At 38.0% G+C, this 12,925-nt stretch overlaps 1 protein-coding gene across 3 annotated transcripts in view; it reads right to left on the bottom strand.

The window, feature by feature from the left end:
- Positions 1–12,925, bottom strand: part of LOC110463124 (kinesin-like protein KIF12) — a 117,006-nt gene that overhangs the window by 83,232 nt on the left and 20,849 nt on the right. For 2 of the 3 annotated variants that reach the window (XM_021517485.1, XM_021517486.1), the window contains exon 1: positions 7,499–7,937. The exons of the other annotated variant lie outside the window; for it this stretch is intronic. In XM_021517485.1, coding sequence (XP_021373160.1) covers positions 7,499–7,779 — 281 coding nt within the window. In that variant the 5' untranslated portion in view covers positions 7,780–7,937. Of the gene's footprint in view, positions 1–7,498; positions 7,938–12,925 lie in introns of those variants that run through there. 3 annotated transcript variants of the gene reach the window in all.

Below are 12,925 nucleotides of genomic sequence, written 5' to 3'. Positions count from 1 at the left end.
GACACTACATTGCGACTGCCCAGCGAAGGTCTCGAACCTACGACCCAGTGGTGAAGGGCTAGTGGTAGCAGAATGTCAGACGCCTTAACCACTTGGACAAGACAGCACAATAATTCAACGTACAGGGGCACGTGTCTTACAAGATTTAGAGCACTCTCCTCACATTACTACATGTATAACTAATTTAATGAATTCGTAACATACAACACGTAGTTCGTAACAAAACGTTTTATCATTAGATGGAGACTTGACCACCCGTTTAACAATAATTAGTCGAGCAGAAAATGGGTTAATTTAAAAGGATATTTAAAATTCAAATTGTATGTATGAGTTTCCGCTTACTTACGGTACTTTAACCCCCTACGTCCTATACTGCTGTTTCTGACGTCTTTACTAACTCCGGAAATTTATCTTTGAAATACCTCGAATCTTAATTTTACGATAACATTCTTATTGTTGGAACTAATTTTATGATAATGATATTAGCGAGGTTTTTAACTTTAAATAAATCACACGATTTAAGTACGTTTGAGTCTTTGAGTTGTCGCACGATTTATTTTCATACCACACGCACTGTTTTAAGCACAAACAATCTAATTACCAAGTATTTTAATTCTTATTAGCATTTTTCTGATAAGCAGAACATGTGCATTATTGATTTTAAAATCAAACCCTAAGTTCTTAGTACGTCATTTGATTTCAAATCAATAGAACACAATGGTATATAGAAAAAGGACTCAGTTCAAGGTTTTATCATATATATATATATGATTAATAATCACACTGTGAGGTTAAATGACCTTCTACGGGATTATGGAGATATGACATAAACAGGACCACTTCAACCATACATAGTGTAAATGCGTCGCGCTTTGTGCGCTAAGTAGCTTAGACATTAAACATGTTAGATCGTTTGGCAACTCTGTTGTCTTTCGTCCAGAAAAAAAAGAAAAGCTGTAATTCATAGACTTGGACTGCGTTAGATTATTATATGTACATAATGTATTGTTGATAGATGTGAAAGTATTCTGTGCTCATCGACGTATTGTTTGGAAGTTGTGCAAGTTTTAACAAATTGTTGTTAGTTTTGCAAGTCTTGTATGCAAATTGACATTTGTTGAGATTGTATAAGTTTTATATACAAATGTATAATTTGTTGGTAGTTGTTTGATTTGCTTTTGTTTTACGTCCTATGAACGGCTCAAGTTTTGGTGGTTGAGAAAAAGCCGAGTACCCGGAGAAAAAACACGACATGCAACCGGTACCAGGCGACTGCCCAAGTAGGCCTCGATCTGTGAGCCAGTGGTAGGGCTCGATCTGTGAGCCAGTGGTAGGCCTCGATCTGTGAGCCAGTGGTAGGCCTCGATCTGTGAACCAGTGGTAGGCCTCGATCTGTGAGCCAGTGGTAGGCCTCGATCTGTGAGCCAGTGGTAGGTCTCGATTTTTGAGCCAGTGGTAGGCCTCGATCTGTGAGCCAGTGGTAGGCCTCGATCTGTGAGCCACTGGTAGGTCTCGATCTGTGAGCCACTGGTAGGCCTCGATCTGTGAACCAGTGGTAGGCCTCGATCTGTGAGCCAGTTGTATGGGGGAGATAGTGATCGTACCAGTCTTGTAAACAGACTTGTTGGTAGCACATTGAAGGGCTTGTATATATATGTTGCCAATATCATCGTCATCGTCTGAATGTATCGCCTCCAAACACCTTATTGACATCGTCCTCCGTTGCCATGGCAATAATCAATTAGGAGTTGTTTATTCAATAATGTGTGCCGCGCTGTACCCGAGAGGTCCTCCACAGTGTAACAGCACGATAAATAGTACGTATAAGTGTCGGTACTCAAGTTGCAGCGTCATGCTGTAACTCTGTGAAGTCAACTCAAAAGTAAACAATGCCCAAAAACGTCTTCGTCTCAATGATCCCCGATGTGTTTAAAAACAATGTCGACTGTGAATGGCTCTTGAACAGCGAGAGCGAGGATTTTGGTAGACATCAGATAAATACTACTAGATTCAGGAATACCTAATTATCGAGACGAACAGTCAACTGGGTATATGGGATTGATATATATTGATATATAATGTTTTAATTTTGGGGATTGTTTTTAGCGCGCTGAGCTTACAGCTTAGGACTAGTTTCATAAAATTTCAGGAAACGATATCGCATTTACAGATACAATCTCAGATACTAACAAAACAATATGACATACATGTATGGTTCAATATGCTACTTTCAAGGCAGCGGTATCTTTATGACGTCGTTGCTTTGAAATCTATGACGTCTTATCTGTAGTGTTGATTAGTCTCACAAAGGGATGCAAGTCTATTATCTTTCATTTCTAAATCACCCACGGTCAAAGTTTACATTGATAACAGTGCATTCGCCACAGACGTTATTAATGTTTGATATTGCGTTTGGTGCTGTATTACATAATAACGAAAGTAATGTGAAAAAGAAAGAAAAAGCCATTGCTTTTGGCTTTGTCCGGTTGGCATTCATATGACTAATGTATGCAAACCGAAAGCAGCTCAATGCTTTAATGTGACCACTGGTTCTCTTTGTGTTTCCACGTAGACACAAACACGTACCACTTTCCAAATATCATCGATATTTCGACATAAAACAATCGGGTAAAGTTCGACCTTATAACAGAACCGCTTTTCAAGAGCCCCGATAGGCCCATACTGCATACTAGAGACTTCCATACGTGAAACATGGCGTGCCCACCATTGATAGGTCGAGTCTTTTTGTGCCGTTATCGCCTGTTTGGTTACATCGGTATCACTCACTGTAGCACGTGCACGAGCTTCTGGAGGTCGAGGACTCTGCTACGCATATATCAGGCTGTGTTTCTATTGTTTCGCACACATGTATAAAGGGGCTTTGTTTCCGGCGTCAGCTAGGCTATTTATGTGTCACAGTGGCATGTCTCTTCAAGTGTTTACCGAATTCACGTTTAAATTCCTAATTTTGTAATTAGTAATGTACGTCAGACTATCTAGTCTAAGATCCTACGTGTCAAAATCTAGGATCTCCAATAAAACAGTGCAACAATTCAACGGTAGCATACACAAGAATACAATAGAAACGTTCAACACGATCTAAATTGTATTGTGTTCAACGTGACATCCTATACGTTTGAACAGGATGTTTCATACAAACAGTATACTTCTTGATTCAATGTTTCCTTCAAGTTTTCGAAACTTTTTTTAAATAAAAAATAAAATATCCTTAAATTTTTTTTTCTTATTTTCGTAATATATTTTCCTCGAGGTTGGATAAAAAATATTATTCTCGTTCAACCAGACTCTTGTTGTCTGCGCTAGCTACGTCCAACATAGAATTACAGTTATCAAGCGTCTGGTTGAACGAAACTATAAAAATATTGGTAATTTTTAGGTTTGTAATGTATATAAAGCATACGTTAATACGAACCTCTCCGGTCAATCTGAACAATATAATGTGACACATGGCAAGGGCAGAATTTAGAGTTAGTCTACTTTACGATAGTGGCGCCGTTCGCTGATTGACATAAATGCATAAACTCAACTTTTCACAACAACTTGTTTACCGCAGTTCAGGCAACTTAAACATTATTCAATGTATCGTATATTCAATCTATTTCGCATACAGAATACCTACACTATGTTTGGTTGTTATGGGTGTTAATCTAAAATCAAACATAGACATCGTGTTCGCTTGACGAAAATACCCCCAACGTCTTACATAGATGTCCAGATGTCCCTGTTGTTTGAACTTAAACTTACGACCAAGACAGTCAACAGTCATCAATTTTCTTGAGAGATACGTTATTGGAATATATATGAGCATCATTAATAAAAAAAAAAAAAACGTTATACGCCGGACAGAACGGACGAGAGCCGTTTTGCTGAGTAATATTTCCCATCTGTGACGCCCACAAAGCAACAACGAACCTTGTCCATGTTTTAATTACAGACTCCAAAAGAGGTCCTCAAGTATTTGCGTCTAGTCGCTGTGGTCATGTTTTATCCCAACCTTTCCTTGTGTTTGCGTATCAAGTTCAATTGGTGAAATATTGTTAAGTCCAGAATACAATTGTGCGTACAGTGTTAGTTTAATATCGAATTGTAAAATGCCTCTTTAAACAACTTGTTTTCATTTTGGATTTTGTACATTCATAAAAGTATATTCAGTGACAATGTCCATGACGTCAATATCAGAATCGTACATGTATCCAACTAAAGTGCAAACCAACTCATTTGTCAGGGTATCCGTCAAATCACTGGCCATAATTCCAGTTTATGGCAAGCCAACTTAAGATTTGTTTAAGTAACAATGGCAAGCCTGTGTTCGATACGATTGAATTAAATGTACTTTATATAAGATATCCTATACATTACATAAGATATCATTTAACATGTAAGATGAATTACGTAATTTTATTAAATACAGGACTGGCACTGCTCTTATGAACAATTGCTTAATTCGCTTGCCTAATCAGTCACATACCCCGGGTATGGTTTTACTTTTGAATATCATTTGTTCACATCACTGAATCAAATAGGTAATATTATTCATTCAAAAGGTGACATTACCAATTCAAAAGGTGACATTACGAATTCAAAAGGTGACATTACGAATTCAAAAGGTGACATTTCTAATTCAAGAGGTGACATTACCAATTCAAAAGATGACATTACCAATTCAAAGAGGTGTTACTATTCATTCAAAAGGTGACATTGCCTATTCAGAGAGGTGAAACAAATCAAAAGCTGTATCGGTGTAGTCTGTACGTAAATCGAACCTGTGCAATCAGGATATTTACCCTTCAGTAACGATGGATTTCATTGAAGTGGCCATGCTTTGCTTATTGGCTGCAGAATGTCGGTCGTGGAGAAATCATACATAATTTAAGATTCTGTCCTAATTAACTAAAACTGGTCTTTTAATGTTTAACCAACCCACTGAGAAAACGATTTGATCATGCATGTTTACACGTAGCAAGTGAAACACTCGCTGAAAATGTGTACCAACCATGGCAAGCACATTGTTCATGTTTGACTATCTTTATTTTCGAGAGTGTTACTGCCCCTGGTTACGTGAGCTACCAAGAATTGGGCGGAGTCAGACGTAGGCTCACTTATTGTAAATTACACTGACCTTGACCTCATGCCGAGAGAAAAATCTGATCACAGATGGTTTCTAATCCTCAATGTTCTCTTATCTTTTGAAAAATGTACTCACTAACCTATATTAAACTATTGTGGCGTAACTGAAATGTAGTAAAATTTGTTTCAGCGTGGCGTGAATCGAGATGAGGGGGTTATAGATCTCGGATATCTATGACCAGGTTTAAGCATAGCATGACTGAATCGACTTGTCAATGTGGTCGTCATTTCGTACAGTAATAACACCTATGTGCACATATGCTTATAGTGTAGCCGAATCGTCTCCTCGATTATATCGTTATCTCGTACAAATTACCACCTTATTGTGCATGAGCTTTACTGGTCATATGTCTGACGGAGGTGACAGAGTACATATAGTAATAGTCATCTAAACGTCACACATAAACATTTTACTGGTTGTGTTATATGAACCCGTTTGCAATGTGTAGCGAGATTGGGCCGGTTTGACAACCGGTGTAAAGGCAAAACCGGGACTCGAAACCGGGACTACCGAACTCTGGACGGACGATCTAACAAAATGAACCGCCTTGTCACCGGCGATCCAAGTTCTGATATGGGTAATACCTCCCAATAAAACCACAAAATCGCCACTTTTGTGATACATATGATAGTCATACACAGAAATACCAACAATAGTTAGATGATATATGTACTATTCAATCATGAAAATACTTATTATACTTAGTTAGTTAGTAACAGCGGTAGAACATGGCTGCATATGTATTTGATTCAATAATTAAAGTAACAACGTTTTTTATAATATGAAGAATAGGTTTGTACCGACGTAGTTGTGCACCCAATTTATTATCGACAACAATCTAATAATTTCTGATTTCTAATTTAAACAAATAAAATATGGTTCACACAGGAAATATAGATTATTTGGCGATGCTACTTTTTAATTAGTGCGTCTGACTTAGAGATGAGAGAACCGTCACGATTAATGGTGTTATTGCATGCACGGAATGTTCACAGGGTAGATACAACAGCGCGTGCGCACGTGAATTAAAGTTCCACTGCCCGGCATTTGACCATCTCCGTTAATCAAGGGTAACTTAGTAACAGACAATATACTTCCTTGTTAAGAGATGTAATGGTCCGAATTCCTTGAAGTTAGCGAAGATGGTATTTTACTTGTAAAAGTCAGTAAAAATAGGGATGCCTTAAAGTACAATAGTCTTATCGATCAGACCAGCCCAGCTGACCAGGCCGGACGGTGTAGGATCACCACTGTACGTATATGGTGTAGATAGCTAGGTCTACGTTTAAATAATGCATGCACTTTTATAGGGTAACGATTGGATAATTACTTTGTCTATGACTGTCCATTAACATACGAACGACCTCTCTCCTGTCTGAGTCGATAGCATTCTAATCGGCAATGCTAAATAAGTATTAAATAGTACCGGACACTGTCCATCTGGAATTATATTGATCGACGGGACACTGTCCAGCCAGGCGCAACATTGGGGGATATAAATGTGTAGTTATTTAATTATTAATAAAAGTACGTTATTTCATATTTAAAGTCAATACAACATAACCTCTAAAACGTCAAATAAATCATGAATAGCCTTCCCGTAAACGTCAACCTTGCCATTCTCATCCATATGTCGAATGGTCTAAACAGGGATTGTAAGAAATATAAATGTAAAACAGTTATCAACTATGAAAACATGATCGTTTTTTATATTCTGTTTATCGAAATCGTCCTTATCGAACTATTCATATCCGACATCTGGCACCGGGTACAGGAAAGAATTCAAACTTACGTCCAAATATTTTACTTGACTAATTTTTCAGGACCTTATAATGTCCTATTTTTACCTAACTGTACATACAGATTATTGCTATGTATCGTTCCACAAAATTTTAATTGATTTCCAAGATAATTAATGTATTTATTTTATGCCCAGCCAAAAGATTAAAATGCAGGTGAACACGAAATTGAATAAAGTCCGATTGTCGGGCTTGGAAATCGTTGTTCACAAATGCCAAAAACTGTTGGAGATCTTATTCGTCAGAGATAGGGTTTTCAATTATATTATTGAACAAATTTTTGGCATACTGAAGTTCCCAATACTTTCTATAAAACTGCCACGGGCCTACAGTTAATTGTTTTACAGGAATGAAAACAACAGATTAAAGTGAAGATTAGGGCGAACCCTTAAAATTTCATAATAACAAACCACCGAAATACACTTCAAGAAACAGATAACAGCAGACATGGGGTGATCAGTTAAAACGTAAAACCTGAAGCTTCAGTGAAGTTTCACATCACTTCAGTCAGACTATAATATTTGACGCAACAGTTTTCAGTATAACTTACCCGAATGTACTGTTTGTAGACTTGAGTGTGGACCGTCCAGTAAACGCTCCCCGGGAAGTGTTAGACGCGGAGTTTCTTTGGGACACGCTCCCCATCTCTCGGATGTCAGTGCGAGAGGAAGCCACTGACGAAGTGAGCGATACAGTATCGGGGTTAGGCACGTGACCGTTAGATAGAATCCCTTCCTTTGTGGCTGGACGGCTAGTGTCCGGCTCTATCTGATCGGAGCTGGTCTTCGGAACGTTTTCCTTGGACGGACTAGTGGAATTCTTTTCTGCCATATTATTATTTTTCAACTTTTTCTTTAAAGAAGATAATTGATTGAAAACCAGTGGAGCCAAACCGTTATAGGTGAGTTGATTTACGGTTGATGTTTAATTAACATTATGCAAGCTGCTCTACTCAGCTAATTATTGTTATGAAAAATCTAGAATAAATATATATATTTGATTTTTTTTTAGTTTTTTTTTTGAGTTTCTTCTATTAACGTCTTGATCAAACTCTGTTACAAAAATACGTCAAATATTTGACGATCTCAGGCAAGATAGCATTACTCTAGACACTACAGTATATACAGATAATTTTACATAAAAAATCCTTGCTTAAAATATCTACATGTTTGCAATTAAATCCTTAGATACGTCAGTCACACTGCTACCATATATCTTTCAAGGGTAATTAAAATGAATAGATCCAAAACACATCACAAAATTAACGACAAAACATTGTGCCGATTTCCAAACACGAGGAGGGTGTTGTTAAGGTAATCCAAGTCGCCCTCTCAATATACATCCCAAGACAACGACGATATAATCCGACGTGCACACAAGCCAGTTAATGTATAGCTCCACATTAAAGACAGTTTCCTAACGTTTAACCCGGCCTCTTCATCTGACACCCGGGCAGCTCTGTGTTGACACTCTGGTATCGAGGTACGGGTGGAGATTTTTGCCAGCGCTCCTCTTTAGTGTTCGAGATACGTCACGCTCAGTCTTAACGGAACATCTCCGTCGGACTGTTGTGTAGGCTGTAATGGGCTAGCTGTGAGCCGTGTCTCCCGTACACTGTGTCGAGTAGTACCATTGTTAGCCCAATAAGACAATGCGAAGATTAAATAGCATTGTCCCAGCCAAATCAATGCGCCAATTAAGACTTTATGGTGTTTAAAAGGACTACGTTTTATAGTAAAGGTTTACCTGTAGTGACTTAATGTGTTCTGTTATATATCCGATTTTTTCCTCTTATATATTTAACAAATCCGTTTAAATGTCCAGGATGATCCGTACGTGTCGCTATAACGGAGTACATGTGTCAGTGACGAACCGAAATCGTTTATTAGTCAGTACCTTACCCGTCGTTAGGTAATAGTGACTTTCAAATCACTAACATGTTTCATTCTTAAGACCGATTTATCTCATTTAATTGCTTTTGTGGGTCCCACAAGGTTAATTAGGAGTCTATTGGATTATAATGGTACTTGCCGTGTTGCGTTTCAGTTTGTAACGGTTCCGTTCAGTGTTAATTAATAAGCGAGTTGCCGTATGTGTGACATGCTGGGTGTCACTGGCCTAAGTCGTACAGTACTGGGGACATGCTTTTAAACTGATGGAATTACGGTGGGGACTAACAAGTTGTTTTGAGAGTGTTTTCAATATCTACAGCCAATGAGAAAGCGGAATATAATCATAGTATCCTTTTGATAATTAATTCAAATTTATATGTGTAAGTATATTTATCTATAGTTGCCTGAGGAAGTGGTTATTTGGAAACAGCATAATTTCGTAGGAAGGAAACATACAAAATTTCCACTAGCCGCACTTAAAATAAATGTATCTGCCTCGGGTTCTTCAAACGAAAATTAACAAAGGCTTCGTGTTATGAACTTAGAATGATCTCATCATGACATTGGCCAACGGATGACCATCTGACCCTGTCTGAACGTATTTCTACCACAGTTCCGTAGTTAAAATTAACAATCACAATTAGTAAGTGCCAAACGATCACCCTGGTTTGTCGTATAGCAATAGCAAAAATACAGGGAAAACATATTATCAATCGCCACGAAACAACAAAACAAAAAGGAAGACAGTAATATTAGAGTGACTTCGTGACCAAGATGCAAGTAGAATATAGATTGGACGCCATGAATTGAGTTCTACCAGGCGCGACTCTTTACACTGTGTAAAGATACTCAGGTTCCAAGACCTACCCCGAACTCGTCAATAATAATGAAATGCAAATTAAAGACCAACAGCAAGTCAGTTAGTATTAGAGACGCGAGATGTGCTGATCTTATCGAGACGGCCAGCATACGTTATTGCATGTCATCACGCAAATATTCTTCTTTAAAAATTGCTGAAGAGTTCCAGCGTTGCTGACGAACCGGTAATTCCCGGTGGGAGGTATTCAGAATGTTTTAAAAAAAACACCACGACATTTTGTTTTTATTCGTAAATACACTACAGTCGTTCCTTAGAAAGGTTGGAAATATAACCATATAATAACGTAATTGATTAATAATTGTTTTCTAATTAAACAACATTTGAGTTTTAATTAACCCCCAGTGAAGGCCTCAAAAGCAATACAAACTAAAGCACTTATTTATGGGCAAACACTGAATTAAACATGGCAGTAGAACAAGGTCCCGCGAAATGTGGATTGCTCTTCCAATTGGTGGAAGATCGTAAGAAATGATTAATGATTCAGTAGCTGAAAAGGTAGACTGTTTGGCACACTTCTGTGTGGTATCTCACTGTATTGTCTTCTTTGTTAGAAGATTAAGAAAGAATAAAATAGTATCACCACATCGTATCACAGCGAGTTCGTTAGCGCACCGACAGCCGCAGGTTATCTGATCACGTGCTAATGTCATGTCCTGGAATCAATCCGGTACAGTTAAATCATACATATCTCACGGTGCTCTGGAATTCTCGTAGGGCTGTCCGATACTGCGATCAAGGTTGACAGCATAAGCAATAAGGGTTCACTTCATCAATAGGCTTTCAGGTACTTTTCGTCCCCTTAGATACACTGAGAATATTGAAACGGATGCGCCTCATTGTTTCCAAGCTGGCGTCAATATACCAGAAACTGTTATTATTGCGCTCACGAAGCTTCTCTGAAGAGTAAAATTCTGTGTTGTGAAACCAATCTGAGCTTTGTCCAGCTTTCACTGATAAATTATATCCAGTATTATATATTTACCATATTGAATATGACCTTCTACGTATTTTGAATTGTGTTGCCTGCCTGGCGTGGCTCTTGCAATGCAAGTCTGCTTGATGGCGATAATACGTGGCTTGTTTCTGCTGATTGCCATTCTGTTGACTCTGTCAGTTAGGCTGACATGGTTTTGTCTGTTTCGTTTGTCGTCATTTAAGTGAGTGACAATGTCAACCACCCGTCATTGGGTGTAATGTCTTGTTCTAACAGCGAAACGGTCTTCCTGGCCTGTATAACTCAAAGATTGCTTGATCAAATGCTTCATTCAAATTAATTTTATTCCGACCAATAAAACAATGTGATTTGTTTTATGAAGCCGTTTCTGTGGCAAAGACCAACCAGACGGTTCCATAGCCCACAATATTCCAATGACTTCAATAATTCGTAAGTATATATATGCGCTCGGATTTGAAAAAAAACAAGAAATTAATTCTTCTCGCCTTAAGGCATTTACATTTTAGAGATATAAGTACATGTGACGTTAGAAATAAACAAAGATGAAATCTTTAATGGTACTTCAGTAGTCATACAAATCAAACGTCAGTGGTTGTTTTAAAACTTGTGTGTTCATAGTGTATTTGGTGAAAATTTGACAGTTATTGTTGTCATGTGCTACTATATACTGATGTAAGAGTTCCAAGTTGTTTTTAAGTTATTATCTTTTGTTCATAATGTTAATCTTTCAGGCATTTTTATTTATGATACAATGTATTACTCTAACCACGTCTAATGTCTAAAATATGCTGCTGAAAAAAGCCTGCTACAGACGCCGTGTACACCAGAGGGCGCTTCTCCCGAGCGAACATCACTACCCGCGTGACACCGTTATATATCGACCCGCACCCTTACCCATGGACTGTCTCTGACCCCGGGGAATGGGTCATACACGGACAAGTTTATAGTGACCGGTAATAGATACAAAGAAAAATCCGAGCATTCTATTAATTATGAACAAGTAATCAAGTGGTGACCATTATCTCGTGCTCCGTTGGACCCCAGAGGAAACGTCTGATGGACATCAAACCCATTTGTACACTGATTCAGACAACTGTCCCCGGGAAACGGCGTATATCTTCAATAATAAATATATAAACGATATAACAGTCCTATTCAATCATGACGTCGTTATGAGGAGCTAAAGAGTAATAGACAATGGGATATACATATTGGTGATGCACTTACGAGATGAATCGAAGGTTCGTATTGACTAAACCAAAAGGAGAAACAAACATTGACTTTTTCAGATTGATCCCAATGTATGTGACGTCCAGATGGTCACGTGACAGTCATTGGTCTTGCTCATTTACCTAGTTACGGAAGTTAACGTAATACGTCAGTAACTTTAGTTGGCATTCACAGATAATATGATTGTTAATTGGATTTAAAAGAAAGACTTTCGTAAATAAAAAACCGCTTAAAATCGAACTGGTTAGTTCCCAGTTGTCGTTTCCATTGACTGTGCATGTCAGTTTGAAAGTAATCAAATATTACCAACATGGAATTGGTTTGCATTATATAGAAAATATCATTCGCTTATTAAAAGATTCCCTTGAATTGCAAAAAGTGTATATGTCGTGCATCTGTTTTCAAATGAATGGAACAGCCATTTTCCAGAAAGGTCGAGTGGTATCCAACATTACGTCACACCGGGGTCATGGCCTTCCCAGCCGGACTGTCAGCTACATAATTATGTAAGTAAAACAATGGCATTGGCATGCAATAACACTCTGGATACCGATTCTCTTTGTGTTACATATCTGTTTGTGAAGCATCATTTCTCAATAATTGAGCTGAGAAATCGATAACTAAATCGACCTTGAACAATGCTAGAAACAATTGACCGTAGACCTATCCAAAAATAGTCCACGAACTATAATCTCCGTACATGAAGTTGTCCTAAACTATCAATGAACAATAAACATCTTAGCTAACCTAAACCGTCAATAAACAAAATCCTAGTAGCTATCCTAAACCTTCCATGAACAATAGTCCTTGTAGCTATCCTTAACCGTCCATAAACAATAGTCCTTGTAGCTATCCTAAACCGTCAATGAACAATAGTCCTTGTAGCTATCCTTAACCGTCCATGAACAATAGACCTTGTAGCCATCCTAAACCGTCCATGAACAATAGTCATTGTAGCTATCCTAAACCTTCCATGAACAATAGTCCTTGTAGCTATCCTTAACCGTCCATGAACAATAG

This window comes from Mizuhopecten yessoensis, unplaced genomic scaffold (assembly GCF_002113885.1).
Source record: "Mizuhopecten yessoensis strain PY_sf001 unplaced genomic scaffold, ASM211388v2 scaffold10867, whole genome shotgun sequence".
NCBI classification, from domain to species: Eukaryota; Metazoa; Mollusca; class Bivalvia; order Pectinida; family Pectinidae; genus Mizuhopecten; species Mizuhopecten yessoensis.
The sequence above is the reverse complement of the archived record's forward strand: the minus strand, read 5'-3'. Positions and strand labels throughout refer to the sequence as shown.